We start from the raw sequence: 14,236 nt of genomic DNA, 5'->3' as shown, positions 1-14,236 counted from the left end.
TGGGGAGCGAGTCCCAGAGTGAACCCCATCTCAGAGGAGGCTCCTGGCTCCGAGTGGGCTGTAGGGGAACGGCCCTGACCATCACCCTCCGCCTCTCCTCAGGTGCAGAGTGTCGATATCGCAGCTTTCAACAAGATCTGAAGCCTGAGTGTGTGTATGTGCGCACGGGCACATGTGCGTGAGGCCCTGCCACGATTAAAGACTGAGACCGGCCCTCTGGCTCCGTCCTGGTCATTTCCTGCTCGTACCTGGCCTGTCTCCCTCCCTGTCTCAGCCCCATCTCTGCCCTGCTGCTCCCACACAGTCATCTGGGCTGCTGCCACCCTCTGGCCATGTGACCTTGCCCCCAGCAGACCTCCACCTGTCCCTCCATCTCCTGGCCACTCCCTCCCAAAGCTCTGGCCCTCCCTCTTCTCCTTTCCATTGCAAAATCAAGTCCAGTTCAGGGGGTTTAAAAAGCCAGAAACAAACTGTTAGCTCACTATCTGGAGAGGCCACCACCCCAGCACTCTGCCGCCTGTTGGCACTGTCCCCATGGGAGCAAGCGTGCAAGCCTGGAGTTGTCCAGGAAAGAGGTCCCAGTGGCACCCAGCCCTGCTGCCATGCCCTTTGTCATGTGCCGTCCCGGCCCTGCCCTCACCTCATTCATTCCTGGAATCCCTGCCCCCTTGCTCCAGGGACTGTGCCCCTCCCATGATGATGTGGGGTGGCCAGAGGGTGGCTGCCTGGGTTCTGTGGAGCTGTGCCTCAGCATCTTGACAGCCGCATGTGGTCAGCATGCGTGGCCACGCTCCCTCCCCTAGACCACCTGTGTCTGCATTGGGGTGAAAGAGGATGGGGTGTAATTACTTGATTACTTCTGGTCAGACTCTGTCCTCCGGGCCCCAAGCCACAGGGGAATGGATTCTCCCTGGGTAGTGGCCCCTGACTTTGCCCTCAAAGCTTTAGAAAGTTTCCTGTGGGGCTTGGAGTGCAGGACCCCATAACAGCCACCACTGAGGGACACTGGGCCTTCATAGCCACAGAAGGTCTTTTGGTGCCAGCCGACAGTGGGCATGTGCCCCCCTGCCCCACGCCGCCCTTTCCTGGGTGCCAAGCTCTTTCCAAACGACATTTGCGTCCATCTGGGCTCCCTCGTCCTAGCCTGGCTGCTCAAGCTCCAACTAAGGCAGCCTCTGGCCTCCCTCCCCAGGCCCAGGGCAGAAGCTGGCTGCTGGCCAGCAGTTGTCTTCTGCGTCGGTGGGGGTGGAGTCTGGCTGGTCTGTCCTCCACCCTTATCGCCTCCTGGCAAGTCCTGAGCTGCACCTCATTGCCCGGCCAAGGGGCAGACACACGAGCGACTGGGGGCACCTCTGGTGACCAGGACCGGGCTGCGCTCCAAAGAGGCCGCTGGGCCTGGAGTGGGGTTGGGGGTCCGAGAGGAGTTGGGTGACATCCCCCACCCCATCCCGGGTCCAGCTGTTTCAGCCCCTCTCAGCGCGCCGATACTATTAGACCTCTCCCGTTCTCCATCGCGTCCCGTGCCGCTCCCAAACCGCACGATAAGCCCCACAGGGAGTGCGCCATAGGCCGGGGCGCGTCACGGGGCCAGGGCAGGGCGGGGCGGGCCGGAGTCCGGACGTCGGGAGCGGGATGGCGGCGGAGCAGGACCCCGAGGGGCGCGCGGCGGCGCGGCCGCTGCTCACTGACCTCTACCAGGCCACCATGGCGTTGGGCTATTGGCGCGCGGGCCGGGCGCGGGACGCCGCCGAGTTCGAGCTCTTCTTCCGCCGCTGCCCGTTCGGCGGCGCCTTCACCTTGGCCGCCGGCCTGCGCGACTGTGTGCGCTTCCTGCGCGCCTTCCGCCTGCGGGACGCCGGTAGTTCCCCGCCCGCGCGACGAGCCCCCCACGCCCGACGGAAGCCCCCACCCCGGGAGCCCCCACGCCTGACAAACCCCCCACGCCCGACGGAAGCCCCCACCCCGGGAGCCCCCACGCCTGACAAACCCCCCACGCCCGACGGAAGCCCCCACCCCGGGAGCCCCCCACGCCTGACGAACCCCCATGCCCGACGGAAGCCCCCACCTATGGCCGGTGGAAGTCCCTGCCCCCCAATGGAACCCCCCCATGTCCCACGACCGGTCTGTCCCCGCGCTGGTCTCAGCGCAGTTACCTCGTTTCCAGACGTGCAGTTCCTGGCCTCGGTGCTGCCCCCAGACACCGACCCTGCGTTCTTCGAGCACCTGCGGGCCCTCGACTGCTCCGAGGTGACGGTTCGAGCCCTGCCCGAGGGCTCCCTCGCCTTCCCAGGCGTGAGTAGGGTTAAGCGGGCGGCGCGGCGGCCACGGGGTGCTGGGCCGAGCGCGGAGCTGACTTCGCTCCCCGCAGGTGCCGCTCCTGCAGGTGTCCGGGCCGCTCCTGGTGGTGCAGCTGCTGGAGACACCGCTGCTCTGCCTGGTCAGCTACGCCAGGTGAGCTGCGGGCCGCCGGCAGGGAGCGTGGGCATGGGATGGGCCCCGAGCGCCGGGGCTCCGTGCTGGACTGTGGCTGCGGGGCTGGACTGTGGCTGCGGGGCTGGACTGTGGCTCCGTGCTGGACTGTGGCTGCGGGGCTGGACTGTGGCTCCGTGCTGGACTGTGGCTGCGGGGCTGGACTGTGGCTGCGGGGCTGGACTGTGGCTGCGGGGCTGGCTGCCCGGAGGTCCCAGGACTGGCCTCCTGCCCCCACTGTGCAGGGTGTAAGGAGGGACTGGGTGAGGGTGGAGCTCCCAGGTTGGAAGTTCCAGGCCCCAGGTAACCGCCGTCTTGGGTGGCCTGGCGACCCTCACCCTGGGCCCCCCGACTCTTGGCTCCCCACAGCCTGGTGGCCACCAACGCAGCGCGGCTTCGCTTGATCGCAGGGCCAGAGAAGCGGCTGCTAGAGATGGGCCTGAGGCGGGCTCAGGGCCCCGATGGGGGCCTGACAGCCTCCACCTACAGCTACCTGGGCGGTGAGTGTCTGGTGCGGGGCAAGGCAAGGGCCGGGAAGGAGGAGCCCCGTCTTGGGCCAAAGCCCCCCAATCCCACTGCCTTCCTCCCCAGGCTTCGACAGCAGCAGCAACGTGCTAGCGGGCCAGCTGCGAGGTGTGCCGGTGGCCGGGACCCTGGCCCACTCTTTCGTCACTTCCTTTTCAGGCAGCGAGGTGCCCCCTGACCCGGTCAGTCCCTCCTCTCAACCCTGCTGTCTCCAGGCGACAGGCCCCAAGCCAGCCCTTGCCCTGGCGAGAGGTGTGCCACCCAGGCAGGTCACCCCAGTGCTGTCCCAGGAAGCTGGCACGGGCTGCATTACCTTTGCCGTCAAACTAGGGTGTCCCCGGCCAGGCCTCATCCTGCATTCCTGGCCCCCATTCTTCACCGACTCTGTTCCACAGATGTTGGTGCCGGCAGCTGGTGAGGGCCCTGGGGTGGACCTGGCGGCCAAAGCCCAGGTGTGGCTGGAGCATGTGTGTGCCCACCTGGGGCTGGGGGTGCAGGAGCCGCACCCAGGCGAGCGGGCAGCCTTTGTGGCCTATGCCTTGGCTTTTCCCCGGGCCTTCCAGGGCCTCCTGGACTCCTACAGCGTGTGGAGGTGAGCCCGGGCACTTTAGGGGTGGGCGCAGCAGAACCTCAGCAGCACCTGACCCCCTTATCCATACCTGCAGGAGTGGTCTCCCCAACTTCCTAGCAGTCGCCCTGGCCCTGGGAGAGCTGGGCTACCGGGCAGTGGGCGTGAGGCTGGACAGTGGCGACCTGCTACAGCAGGCCCAGGAGATCCGCAAGGTCTTCCGAGCTGCTTCAGCCCAGTGAGTTTCCCAGGGAGGAGGTGTGCCTGGTGGGAGATCCCTGGGGAGCCAGGATTTGGGGATGGGGCAGGGAAGGACAGTGAGGTACTCTGCTGTGGTTTCAGCGGTGATATTGCAGGCCGTGGCAGGGAGGTAAGTGGTGGGGCTCCCTAGGAGCTCCCAAGCAGAAGGTGAGCACAGGTGTCCTTGACTGGGGAGGGGGGGGGCAGGGGGACACAAGGGTGAATCAGGAAGACCTGAGGGGCGGCCCCCACCTTTTCTGCACCCATGCGGCAGGTTCCAGGTGCCCTGGCTGGAGTCAGTCCCCATCGCAGTCAGCAACAACATTGACGAGGAGGCGCTGGCCCGACTGGCCCAAGAGGTGGGGTGGATGAGGGGGTAGGCGGAGGGTGGCTAGGGGGCTCCGGGGGCCCCTGCAGGTTCTGGCTGGGCTCACTGCCATCTCCTTCCCCCAGCCAGGGCAGTGCCACCTCCTTCCCCCACCCAGGGCAGTGCCACCTCCTTCCCCCACCCAGGGCAGTGCCACCTCCTTCCCCACCCAGGGCAGCTGGGCTCACGGCCACCCCCTTCCCCACCCAGGGCAGTGAGGTGAATGTCATTGGCATTGGCACCAGTGTGGTCACCTGCCCCCAACAGCCTTCCCTGGGCGGCGTCTATAAGGTAGGGACAGTGTTGGGGGCCCAGGTGGGGGCAGGTCTGAGGGATGGTGCTGGGTAGGGGATAAGGACTAGCCAGCTCAATGCCCTCTCCCTGCAGCTGGTGGCCGTGGGGGGCCAGCCACGAATGAAGCTGACGGAGGACCCTGAGAAGCAGACGTTGCCTGGGAGCAAGGCTGCTTTCCGGCTCCTGGGCTCTGACGGTGAGGCCCTCCCATCCCCCCTGCTGTCCACCTTCAAAACACCAGGGCCCCCCCTTATTCTTGCCCCACCCACACAGGGTCTCTACTCATGGACGTGCTACAGTTAGCAGAAGAGCCGGCGCCACAGGCTGGCCAGGAGCTGAGGGTGTGGCCTCCAGGGGCCCAGGAGCCCTGCACCGTGAGGCCAGCCCAGGTGGAGCCGCTGCTGCGGCTCTGCCTCCAGCAGGGACAGGTGGCTGCCCCACCACCCTCATCCTGCCCCCCAGCCCCAGTAGAGCCCTGACTGGGAGCCAGCCCCAAGCTTCTCTTTCCTTACGTCTTCCCTGCAGCTGTGTGAGCCGCTCCCATCCCTGGCAGAGTCTAGAGCCTTGGCCCAGCTGTCCCTGAGCCAACTCAGCCCTGAGCACAGGCGGTTGCGGAGCCCTGCACAGTACCAGGTTGGGGGGAGGCCCGCCCTGTCATTCTGCCCTGTGTGCCCCCGCCCTCCCCCTGCCCACCGCTCCCCTCCTCTGCTCCCTGCAGGTGGTACTGTCCGAGAGGCTGCAGGCCCTGGTGAACAGTCTGCGTGCAGGGCCGTCCCCCTGAGACTCGCAGCGGGGCTGCCTGGAAACAACACGAATCACTCATTTCTCCCCACAGCTTGTCCTGTGTTGTTTGTGTCATCTGTTCACCCAGCCCACAGGCTGGGCCTCCCGGGCTGGGGCTGGGCTGGAGTCAGGAATCTGAGCTTGAGGGAGCAGGAGGATTTGCATCCCAATGAAAGCACAGGCCCTGCCGGGGTGGGAGACAGCCCTGTGCTGAAGCCTGAAGGGCAGTGAGGAGTTCCCCAGCTTGGGGTGGGCTGGGCGGAGTCAGATCCCACACTAGAACTACAAGGCCACAGGCAGGGAGGGCTTTGGTGTCTGCCTTGGAGTTGAGGGAGTTGCTGTGGAAGACCTTTCCTTGCTAGAGGCAGGCTGGGGACAGGACAGGGTTGGGGGGTAGTGCCAGGTAAGAGGGTCTAGCCATGGCCCTGGGCTCCCATGCCTGCCCAGGCACTGCCCCCCAGGCTCAGGCTCAGTGAGGACATCTCAAACTCCCCAAGTCAAAAGGGAGAGCTCAGGTGTCTCCTGCCACTGCTGCTGCCAACCCGGCACCACCCTGGCATCTGGCCTCGGGGACACAGCTCCTGACCCAGCAGCCTGCGGAAGGAGAGGAAGAATGGGGAAGAAGTTGAAGCTCCAGGAGATGACTCAGCCCTGGACACCTAGCCGGAGTGGCGCTGCACAGGGCTGTGCTGGGCTGGCCCTGCCTCTGCGCCAGCAAGTTCCTGATCTCAGGGTTCCGCCAGTTTGGGCAACATGAGCTTCAGAGGAACTGCTTGGGAGAGAGCTCCTAGGCTTGGCAGGAAGTGGAGGCTGGGGGCCTGGGCCTCTCTTGTTCAAGCAGCCTGAGGTGGCACAGACAGGCAAGGGCGTGGGGGGAATGCTGGCCGCCTGGGGTGCGTCAGGGGCACTTCCGTCTGCCCAGGCATTCCACCAGACCAGCTCATCTGGCTCCCCGGGGCTCAGGGTGGGCAGCGCCACTGTGTGGTTGGCTGAGCGTGAAGGGTGGGGACTTGAGCAGAGGCCCAGTCCAGCCCCGGGGAGTACGAGCTAGGAGAGAGATACAGACTCACACACACTGGACAGAACAGACCACACCCCAGGCACCCCCAGGGCACCCGCGCACTCCGAGGGGCCCAGCCAGGGTGGCAGTATTCTTCCATTCTTGCACTGCTGTAAAGAAATACCTGAGACTGGGTAATTTCTAAGGAAGAGAGGTTTAATTGGTTTGTGGTTCTGCAGGTACAGGAAGCATGGCTGGGGAGGCTTCAGGAAACTTACTGTCTTCGTGGAAGGGGAAGCAGGCAGGTCTTACATGGCCGGAGGGAGGGGTGGGGCAGTGCCACACACTTCCAAACAACCAGATCTTGAGAACTCTGACAATGGGAACAGCACCAAAGGGGGAAGTCGCCCCCAGGATCCAATCACTTCCCACCAGGCCCCACCTCCAGCACTGGGGATTACGTTTCAACATGAGATGTGGCCAAGGACCTGGGACCCAGAATGGGCCTGCACAAGCTCTGGAGGGGCCACCGCTCCTCTGGTGTCTTCACTGCCCCCTCCACCCCTCTGGGCTGCCCCAAGCTCACCCAGTCATGCCTGTTCCAAGGTGTCTGACAGAGCCAGTGTGCAGGGGGCAGGGCCAGCCCCTAGCCCCAGGCCCAGTGGGGAGCTGACTGCCGCTTAGGCCTGAATCAGGCCTCGACTCAGGGTGGGGCCCAGACTCCTAGACCCTGCGAGGACCTCCTCAGAGCTGTCCAAAACTCCCCTGAGCCTCCTGGTCAACAGGGGCTGGTAGGGTGGGGGCCCTTCTCCCCCTTTGTGGACCTGCCAGCTCTTGGGGATCCTGTTCTCAGGGCCCTGGTGGGTAGAGCCACACCACAGGCACTCAGGCTCCAGGTGGCCACTCCCCTCCAGCAGCCCAGGCAGGAGGGCCCCTCAAAGGCCCATTGTAGGCACCTCCGTGTGGCTCCCCAGCCCCCGCAAGCTCACGCTCGCGCACGCGCCACCACGCCCGTCCGTGGTCCCGCCCGGGCAGGCTTCTAGGTCAGTCCTGGGCACAACTTCCCGGGAGGAGCAGTGGCAGGTGCTGCAGGCAAGGGCCGCCATGGCTGGGGGTGTGTGGGGCCGGGCCCGGGAGGCTCCCGTGGGGGCTCTAACCCTGACAGCACTGACTGAAGGAATCCGGGCCAGGCATGGGCAGCCCCAGGGACCCCCTTCCACAGGCCCTCAGCCCAAGTCCTGGGAGGTCAAACCTGAGGCTGAGCCACAGACCCAGGCACTCACCGCCCCCTCTGAGGCTGAGCCTGGACGTGGGGCCACCATCCCTGAAGCTGGCAGCGAGCCTTGCTCCCCCAACAGTGCCCTGGAACCAGCCCCTGAGGGGCCCCACCAGGTGAGGGGTGAGGGAAGGGATGCTGTGGGAACCGGCCTGGGGATCCTGTGGATGCTAGGTGGAAGGCGGGGTGGCGGGGGGTGGTGCTGGCCCCGGGGGAGGTCAGGGTGAAACAGGCTGGTGAGCAACAGAGGAGCAAGGGATTTTGTAGGAAGCCGGGTGGGAGGCTGAGGGACCAGGAGGAGAGCTAGGAGAGGTTTGGGCACTTCAGACGCCCCCCCCATCCTGCCCTAGGTTCCCCAGAGTTCCTGGGAGGAGGGAGTTCTTGCCGACCTCGAGTTGTACACGGCTGCCTGCCTGGAGGAGGCTGGCTTTGCAGGGACCCAGGCGACAGCGCTCACCCTGTCCTCAGCCCTGGAGGCCCGGGGGCAGCGGTTGGAGGACCAGGTCAGCCTCCACCCACTCCATGCCCTATAGAATCCTGCCTGTTCGGGCACCAAGGTGGTGGGAGGGGCCTGGAGAGCACAGCCGGACCCTGCCATCTTCAGGCTGCTCCTGCCAGGCGGGATCAGGTTGGGTGGAGGTGGGGTGCAGGCCAGAGGGGAATGGACGGTGGAGGAGGCCTGACTGCTGAAGTCTGCCCCCCTCCCCACCAGGTGCATGCTCTGGTGCGCGGGCTGCTGGCGCAGGTGCCCAGCCTAGCAGAGGGGAGGCCCTGGAGGGCGGCCCTGCGAGTGCTGAGCGCACTGGCCCTGGAGCACGCGCGGGACGTGGTGTGTGCGCTGCTACCCCGCTCTCTGCCCCCCGATCGGTAACCCAACCGTCCTGGCTCTGCGGTCCCCACGCGGCTTCCTTCCCTCTTCCTGCTTGGCGGTGGAGTCTGGCCCCAGACGAGGGAGCTGAAAGGGGGCAGGGCCTCTTATTCCAGCCCTGCGGTGACTCGTGCCCCGTATCCATTCCCGCTCCCCTCACTTTTAGCTCTGCAAACTCCCCCCACACCCTGCCACAGAGTTTCTGATGCTGGGCTCCTCTATCTTCAGGTGGTCTCCCCTGGATACCGTCCTGGGGTTGGCTCCGGAGTGGGGTGAATGAGGCTGGGGGGCTAACGTGCCTGGTCACCCCTGGCTCTTTGGTTAATTTGCCCCAGAAGTTATCTTTGGTTTTATTCTCTGTGACGATTTTTTTTTTTAAATAATGCCAGGTTTATCTCACTGTCGCTGACCCAATGGGACTCCCAGTGGGTCCCCACCCGGCAGCTCAGCTTAAGACAGGCTATGTTGTGGTCTGCACAATTAACACTTCATTTGTTTCTCTGAGATTTGGGGATGGGGGGAGATGGGGGTGGTGGTTTCCTGACCCTCCCCTGCTGGAGTCCTACTGGCTGCCTCCACCCTGGTTGGGGACTCCCTACATCCCCTGGACACCCACCCATCTCTTGTCTCACACCAGCCCCCTCCAAACCCTCAGGGCAGCAGCCGAGCTCTGGCGCAGCCTAAGCCGTAACCAGCGTGTAAATGGGCAGGTGCTGGTGCAACTGCTGTGGGCACTGAAGGGCGCTTCGGGGCCTGAGCCCCAGGCGCTGGCGGTAGGTGGCTCCAGCCATTACCAGGGGGCAGGGGCGGGGGCAGGCGTGGGGGGCGGGGGGAGGGGGGAGGTTGGGGATAGGGAGTTTGCACCTAGGTAACTGCTCCTGGAATGTCCCACGCGTGTCTGAGGCTTAGTCTCCATCCTGTCGATGGCACACCTGTCCCTCTGCTGCCCAGCACAGCTCCAGGCGTGCCCCAGGCCTGAGTGGGCCACTTGCTCTGCAGGCCACACGTGCTCTTGGGGAGATGCTGGCTGTTTCGGGCTGCGTGGGAGCCACAAGGGGTTTCTACCCACATCTGCTGCTTGCGCTGGTCACACAGCTGCACAAGCTGGCCCGCAGCCCGTGCTCCCCCGACATGCCCAAGATTTGGGTTCTGTCCCACCGAGGGCCACCACACAGCCATGCCAGGTGAGAGGCAACACCAGGTTACGTAGGGTGGGCCAGCATGGTGTCACCCTCTCAGCCCCCACTGCCCACCTGCTCACTGTCCCCACCACCAGCTGCGCCGTGGAGGCCTTGAAGGCCCTGCTCACCGGGGATGGAGGCCGCATGGTGGTCACATGCATGGAGCAGGCAGGAGGCTGGAGGAGGTTGGTGGGAGCCCACACCCACCTGGAGGGCGTCCTGCTGCTGGCCAGGTGAGGAGGGCGAGGAGGGTGAGGAGGGCGAGGAGGGTGAGGAGGGAGAGGAGGGGCCCAAGGGTGTCACACCAGGAAGAGAGTCGTTGCTGGCCAGGTGCTGGGCAGGGGGACAGAGAAAAGGCAGGGGCATGAGGGTGGTGTTGGGATGGGGTCTTCTCGAGGAGTAAGGCCGCCAAACGGAGCGAGAGCTCCCATTTCCACCCACCCCAGTGCTATGGTGGCACATGCCGACCACCACCTGCGAGGCCTCTTCGCAGACTTGCTTCCTCGGCTTCGCAGCGCGGACGACCCGCAGCGTCTCACGGCTATGGCCTTCTTCACAGGGGTGAGCCTGCTTCCCGGATGGGTGGTGAAGGGTGACTCTGGACTTGATCCCTGAGTCGCAGCGGCCTGCACGGGGAGCGCGGGCGTGCTGACCCCGTGTGCCTCGCCTAGCTGTTGCAGAGCCGGCCCACCGCACGGCTCCTGCGGGAGGAGGTCATCCTGGAGCGACTCCTCACCTGGCAGGGAGACCCCGAACCCACTGTGCGCTGGTTGGGCCTGCTGGGCCTGGGCCACCTCGCGCTGAATCGCAGGAAGGTGAGAGAAGGGGAGGGGTGGAGAGGGGCTTGGCCCGGTCGCGGCGAGGTCTGCAAGAGGCTGACCCCGAGTCCCAGCAGGTGCGGCACGTGAGCACGCTGCTGCCGGCGCTCCTGGGCGCACTGGGCGAAGGCGACGCGCGGCTCGTAGGTGCAGCGCTGGGCGCCCTGAGGAGGCTCCTGCTGCGGCCCCGGGCGCCTGTGCGGCTCTTGAGCGCGGAGCTGGGACCGCGCCTCCCTCCGCTGCTGGACGACGTGAGCAAACGCCCCGCCTCCGGGCCCGCCCCTCCCGCTGTCACCGCCCCCGCCCCTCCAGTTTCTCCCTCCCAGGCCCCGCCCCCCGTCTCTCCCTCCCAGGCCCCGCCCCGCCCCTCCAGTCTCTTCTTCCTAGGCCCCGCCCCGCCCCTCCAGTTTCTCCCTCTCATGCCCTGCCCCCAGTCTCTCCCTCCCAGGCCCCGTCCCGCCCCTCTAGTTTCTCCCTTCCATGCCCCGCCCCCCAGTCTCTCCCTCCCAGGCCACGAGCTCCCAGGCCCCGCCCCGCCCCTCCAGTTTCTCCCTCCCAGGCCGCGTCCCCCCAGTCTATCCGTCCCAGATTTCTTCCCTTCTGACCGCCCCCGCCCCTCCCGCCCGCTGTCGCCCAGCTCCGCCCCTCCAAGGCCGTGTCCCGCCAAGCTCCTCCCCGCTAGACTTTTCCTTCCAGACCCCATCCCTTCAAGCCCCACCCCCTGCAGGGGCTCCCCAGGCTTCCCAACCAGGTCCAGCTCGAGGCCCAGTTCCCTGTCCCCAGATCACACCGAGTCAGCAGCCTTCTCTAGACCCCCCACTTCCTCGCTCCGCGCTGGCCGCACCCTCCCACCCTTGCAGCCCCTCTCAGTCTCCGCCTGCCCTGACTGCGCCCTCCCACGCAGACACGGGACTCAATCCGCGCCTCGGCCGTCGGGCTCCTCGGGACTCTGGTGCGCCGGGGCCGGGGCGGGCTCCGGCTGGGGCTCCGCGGCCCCCTGCGGAAGCTGGTGCTGCAGAGTCTCGTGCCGCTGCTGTTGCGTCTGCATGACCCCAGCAGGGACGCTGCTGAGGTCAGCAACCCCCCACACCATCCCACCCCGATGCCATCCAACACTCACCACTCCCACCGTGCCTCCCCTCCGACAATTACAGGTCAGGGACTCACCCATCCCAAGGACCTCAGAGGCAGGCGTGACGGGCGGCCAGGTTACTACTGTTCTTCCCTTGAGTGGATTCAATCCGGCCTCCTGCCCTGGGCTCTTCTGCCCCTCACCCGATGCCCTTGCTCCCCCTCTTCCCACCCCACCTTTCGCCTTTCTACTTCCTGGACCCCTGACCCGGCTCCCTTCCCCTATCCCAGAGCTCAGAGTGGACCCTGGCCCGTTGCGACCAGGCCTTTTGCTGGGGCCTGCTGGAGGAGATGGTCACCGTGGCCCACTATGACAGCCCTGAAGCCCTGAGCCACCTCTGCTGCCGCCTGGTCAGTAGGGGAAGCAAGGTGACCGCAAGGGGGTATGATCAGCAGCCCACTTGTTCCAGGGTTCACCGGGGCCCCCAAACCGTTTCTACTGCAGCCAAACCAGATAGGCTACTGGTGGGGCAAGTCCAAGGCCTCCCACCATGCCACCTGCCCTGGGGGCTCCCCTGGAACCCCAGCCCCTGGATTCAGCTCTGCAACCTCCTCCACACTCAGGATCAGCCCTCCTGTCCTGCAACTAGCCCTTTTGTCCCCAGGTTCAGCGATACCCGGGCCACGTGCCCAACTTCCTGAGCCAGACCCAGGGCTACCTGCGGAGTCCACAGGACCCCCTGCGCCGGGCAGCCGCCGTGCTTATAGGTGAGGCCGCCCGGGGTCACACTGCCCCTGGCACCGGGGCTTTGGGAGCTGGGCCAGCCTCCCCCTGTGGGGCTGTGGGGCCCGCACTCATGCATCTGCTGTGGTCCAGGCTTCCTTGTCCACCACGCCAGCCCCGGCTGTGTCAACCAGGACCTGCTGGACTCCCTGTTCCAGGGTGAGGCCCCACCTTGCCAGGGGATGGTGTCCTGGAGAGGTGGCTGGTGCTAGGGCGGAGTGGACGGGAGCGGTGGGTGAAGGGCCAACGGCCCGGGCACTCAGCCCTCCTGGGCTCCCCAGCCTGAGCCGCGATCTCTTCGCAGACCTAGGGCGGCTGCAGAGCGACCCCGAGCCGGCCGTGGCCGCGGCAGCGCACGTGTCCGCCCAGCAGGTGGCGATGCTGGCCCGCGCCCGGGGCCGCCCCCGTGGGCCCCGCCTCCTCCGCCTCGCCCCGCGCCCCGCCCGGCCCCCACCAGTCTTCGCCGACAGCCCCTTCCAGCGCCGGAGCCTCGCGGGCCGCTGGGGCTGCTCCGGACCCCGCCGAGCCTGAGGCTCGGGGTTGGGGCCCGCGGGCCAGGGTCCGACTCAGGCACCCCACACGCACAGCAGCCGTCCCCGCCCTGACGGAGGGGCTCCCTGGGCCTGGTGCTGGACGCCAGTGCCCACCCCCACCCCCCACCCCCGCGACCCCTCTTCAGGCACCCACCGCCCTGATGGCGACAGAGAGGGACAGCCAGCACCCATCTGTCCCCGTCAGGGCTCTTGTTCTCACAGCCCCCTGGAGCATGCCCCGTGTCCCAACCTTGGGCCTGGCTCCTGGCCCAGATGGCACCTGGCCTTTTGAGTCTGGTGGGGGACCCCAAAGTTGGTGGTCCCATAGGCTGCCCTCTTGGGTCTCCACCTCATGCCTGGACAGACGCTGTGGCCTGTCCGGGCCTTGGCCAGCCCTGCAGCTGCACCCCCGATCCTCATCCCTCACCCCATTCCTTGCCAGCATCCTGAGGCTCCTGGCGGGCATCCTCTCTGCTGAAGAGTATTGACCTGTCTCCCGGCCACACCTGCTGTGCCCTCTCAGCCAGGCCATCATCACCCCCTGTTCATTATGTCAGGCCTCATGGGAGCCTGGCCCTCTCCAGAAGCTGGCCCCGGTGTCCCCCCAAGCTGGACCACGTAGGCCCCGGATCACACCTGGGGGTCCAGATGTAGGGGTCCCGTGTGCACGCCCAATCAGACCAAGCACTTGTGACACTACCCCAGCACCTCTCCCAGGGCTGAATGAGGAACGCGCCACTGGACACACGAGGAAGAGGCTGCTCTGGCAGCTGCCAGTGCTGTGACCTCACCTCTCTGGCTTTGGGCAGCAGATCCCCGCACCTAGGATGCCTGCCTGGAAATGTCCTTGCATTCAAGGCTTCCTTCGCAGCCTCCTCCTCAGAGAAGCCTCCGCAAGTGCACAGGGAGTGTGCACAGCCTTGTGAAGGGCTGGGACCATTGCCCAGACTGGGGCCCCTCGGGCACAGGCATGGGGTCCTACTGACCTGTCTCCCCAGCTCCCACACGGAAAGCATCTAAAATAAACACACATGGATGGAAAGCGTTGGGCATCTGTTTTGAGTGTGGTTATGGGAGCTGACCCTGGTCCAAGATCTGGCTCGGGCTGGGGTAATAGGCCGTAGTCCCTGATACGGCCCCAGGTAAAGAGCCAGTTTGGCAGCAGGGTTAAAGGTCAGGCAGGCTCCAGACACAGGCTGTGGCCAGGTCAGGTTGGGTTAACCCTAAGACAGAGAAGCTGCACTGTGGTCTAACAGGCATGGAATGGATGGGGTTAGAGCTGTCAGCACTGGGGTGAGTGTCTCTTTGCAGGCCATATGCAGGAAGCTGAGGATCAGGTCAAGGGCATGGGTCTTTGTGGAGTCAGGGGCAAGGTTTGGTGGATTCGTTTGGATCCTCCACAGAAGATACCAAAACGGGATTCAACATACCAGAAACAGATCAAGAGAAGGCCAGCCAG

General features: G+C 65.7%; 3 protein-coding genes and 1 pseudogene across 36 annotated transcripts in view; all 4 read left to right on the top strand.

Moving 5' to 3' along the window:
• Positions 1-213, top strand: part of EEF1D (eukaryotic translation elongation factor 1 delta) — a 28,325-nt gene extending 28,112 nt beyond the window's left edge. For all 21 annotated transcript variants that reach the window (XM_063643657.1, XM_055287525.2, XM_055287529.1 and 18 more), the window contains one exon: positions 103-213. In XM_063643657.1, the coding sequence (XP_063499727.1) occupies positions 103-141 (39 nt within the window). In that variant the 3' untranslated portion in view covers positions 142-213. The remainder of the gene's footprint in view (positions 1-102) is intronic.
• A 1,064-nt stretch (positions 214-1,277) lies between these two features.
• Positions 1,278-5,477, top strand: NAPRT (nicotinate phosphoribosyltransferase). Of its 6 annotated transcripts, none has more exons than XM_055287534.2 (13): positions 1,278-1,858; positions 2,165-2,292; positions 2,369-2,451; positions 2,839-2,969; positions 3,061-3,176; positions 3,390-3,586; positions 3,660-3,800; positions 4,077-4,161; positions 4,380-4,460; positions 4,557-4,659; positions 4,737-4,852; positions 4,989-5,096; positions 5,182-5,295. In XM_055287534.2, the coding sequence occupies exons 1-13, from the start codon at positions 1,633-1,635 to the stop codon at positions 5,242-5,244; spliced, it is 1,578 nt and encodes a 525-aa protein (XP_055143509.1). In that variant the 5' UTR covers positions 1,278-1,632; the 3' UTR covers positions 5,245-5,295. The 6 variants fall into 6 exon arrangements, with proteins under 6 accessions (XP_055143509.1, XP_063499732.1, XP_055143510.1 ...); XM_063643663.1 differs by having other exon boundaries at positions 1,283-1,858; positions 2,165-2,247; positions 4,737-4,891; XM_055287532.2 differs by having other exon boundaries at positions 1,284-1,858; positions 4,737-4,891.
• Positions 5,478-7,350: 1,873 nt separating this feature from the next.
• On the top strand, positions 7,351-13,819 carry MROH6 (maestro heat like repeat family member 6). 9 transcript variants are annotated; one of them, XM_055287512.2, is made up of 14 exons: positions 7,351-7,638; positions 7,873-8,025; positions 8,235-8,389; positions 9,046-9,163; positions 9,390-9,574; positions 9,667-9,804; positions 10,018-10,132; positions 10,243-10,386; positions 10,467-10,640; positions 11,294-11,461; positions 11,752-11,871; positions 12,126-12,228; positions 12,338-12,403; positions 12,549-13,819. In XM_055287512.2, exons 1-14 carry the CDS (start codon positions 7,351-7,353, stop codon positions 12,773-12,775), a joined length of 2,154 nt encoding a protein of 717 aa, XP_055143487.1. In that variant the 3' UTR covers positions 12,776-13,819. The 9 variants fall into 9 exon arrangements, 8 of the variants coding, with proteins under 8 accessions (XP_055143487.1, XP_055143486.1, XP_055143485.1 ...); XM_055287511.2 differs by having other exon boundaries at positions 10,464-10,640; XM_055287510.2 differs by having other exon boundaries at positions 10,464-10,640; positions 11,752-11,889.
• LOC134737266 (splicing factor 3A subunit 2-like) lies at positions 12,939-13,819 on the top strand (annotated as a pseudogene).
• Positions 13,820-14,236: the final 417 nt, after the last annotated feature.

The sequence above is a fragment of the Symphalangus syndactylus genome, chromosome 7 (genome assembly GCF_028878055.3).
Source record: "Symphalangus syndactylus isolate Jambi chromosome 7, NHGRI_mSymSyn1-v2.1_pri, whole genome shotgun sequence".
In the NCBI taxonomy this organism is placed as follows: Eukaryota; Metazoa; Chordata; class Mammalia; order Primates; family Hylobatidae; genus Symphalangus; species Symphalangus syndactylus.
Note: the sequence above shows the minus strand (reverse complement) of the source record. Positions and strands in the feature narration are given on the sequence as shown.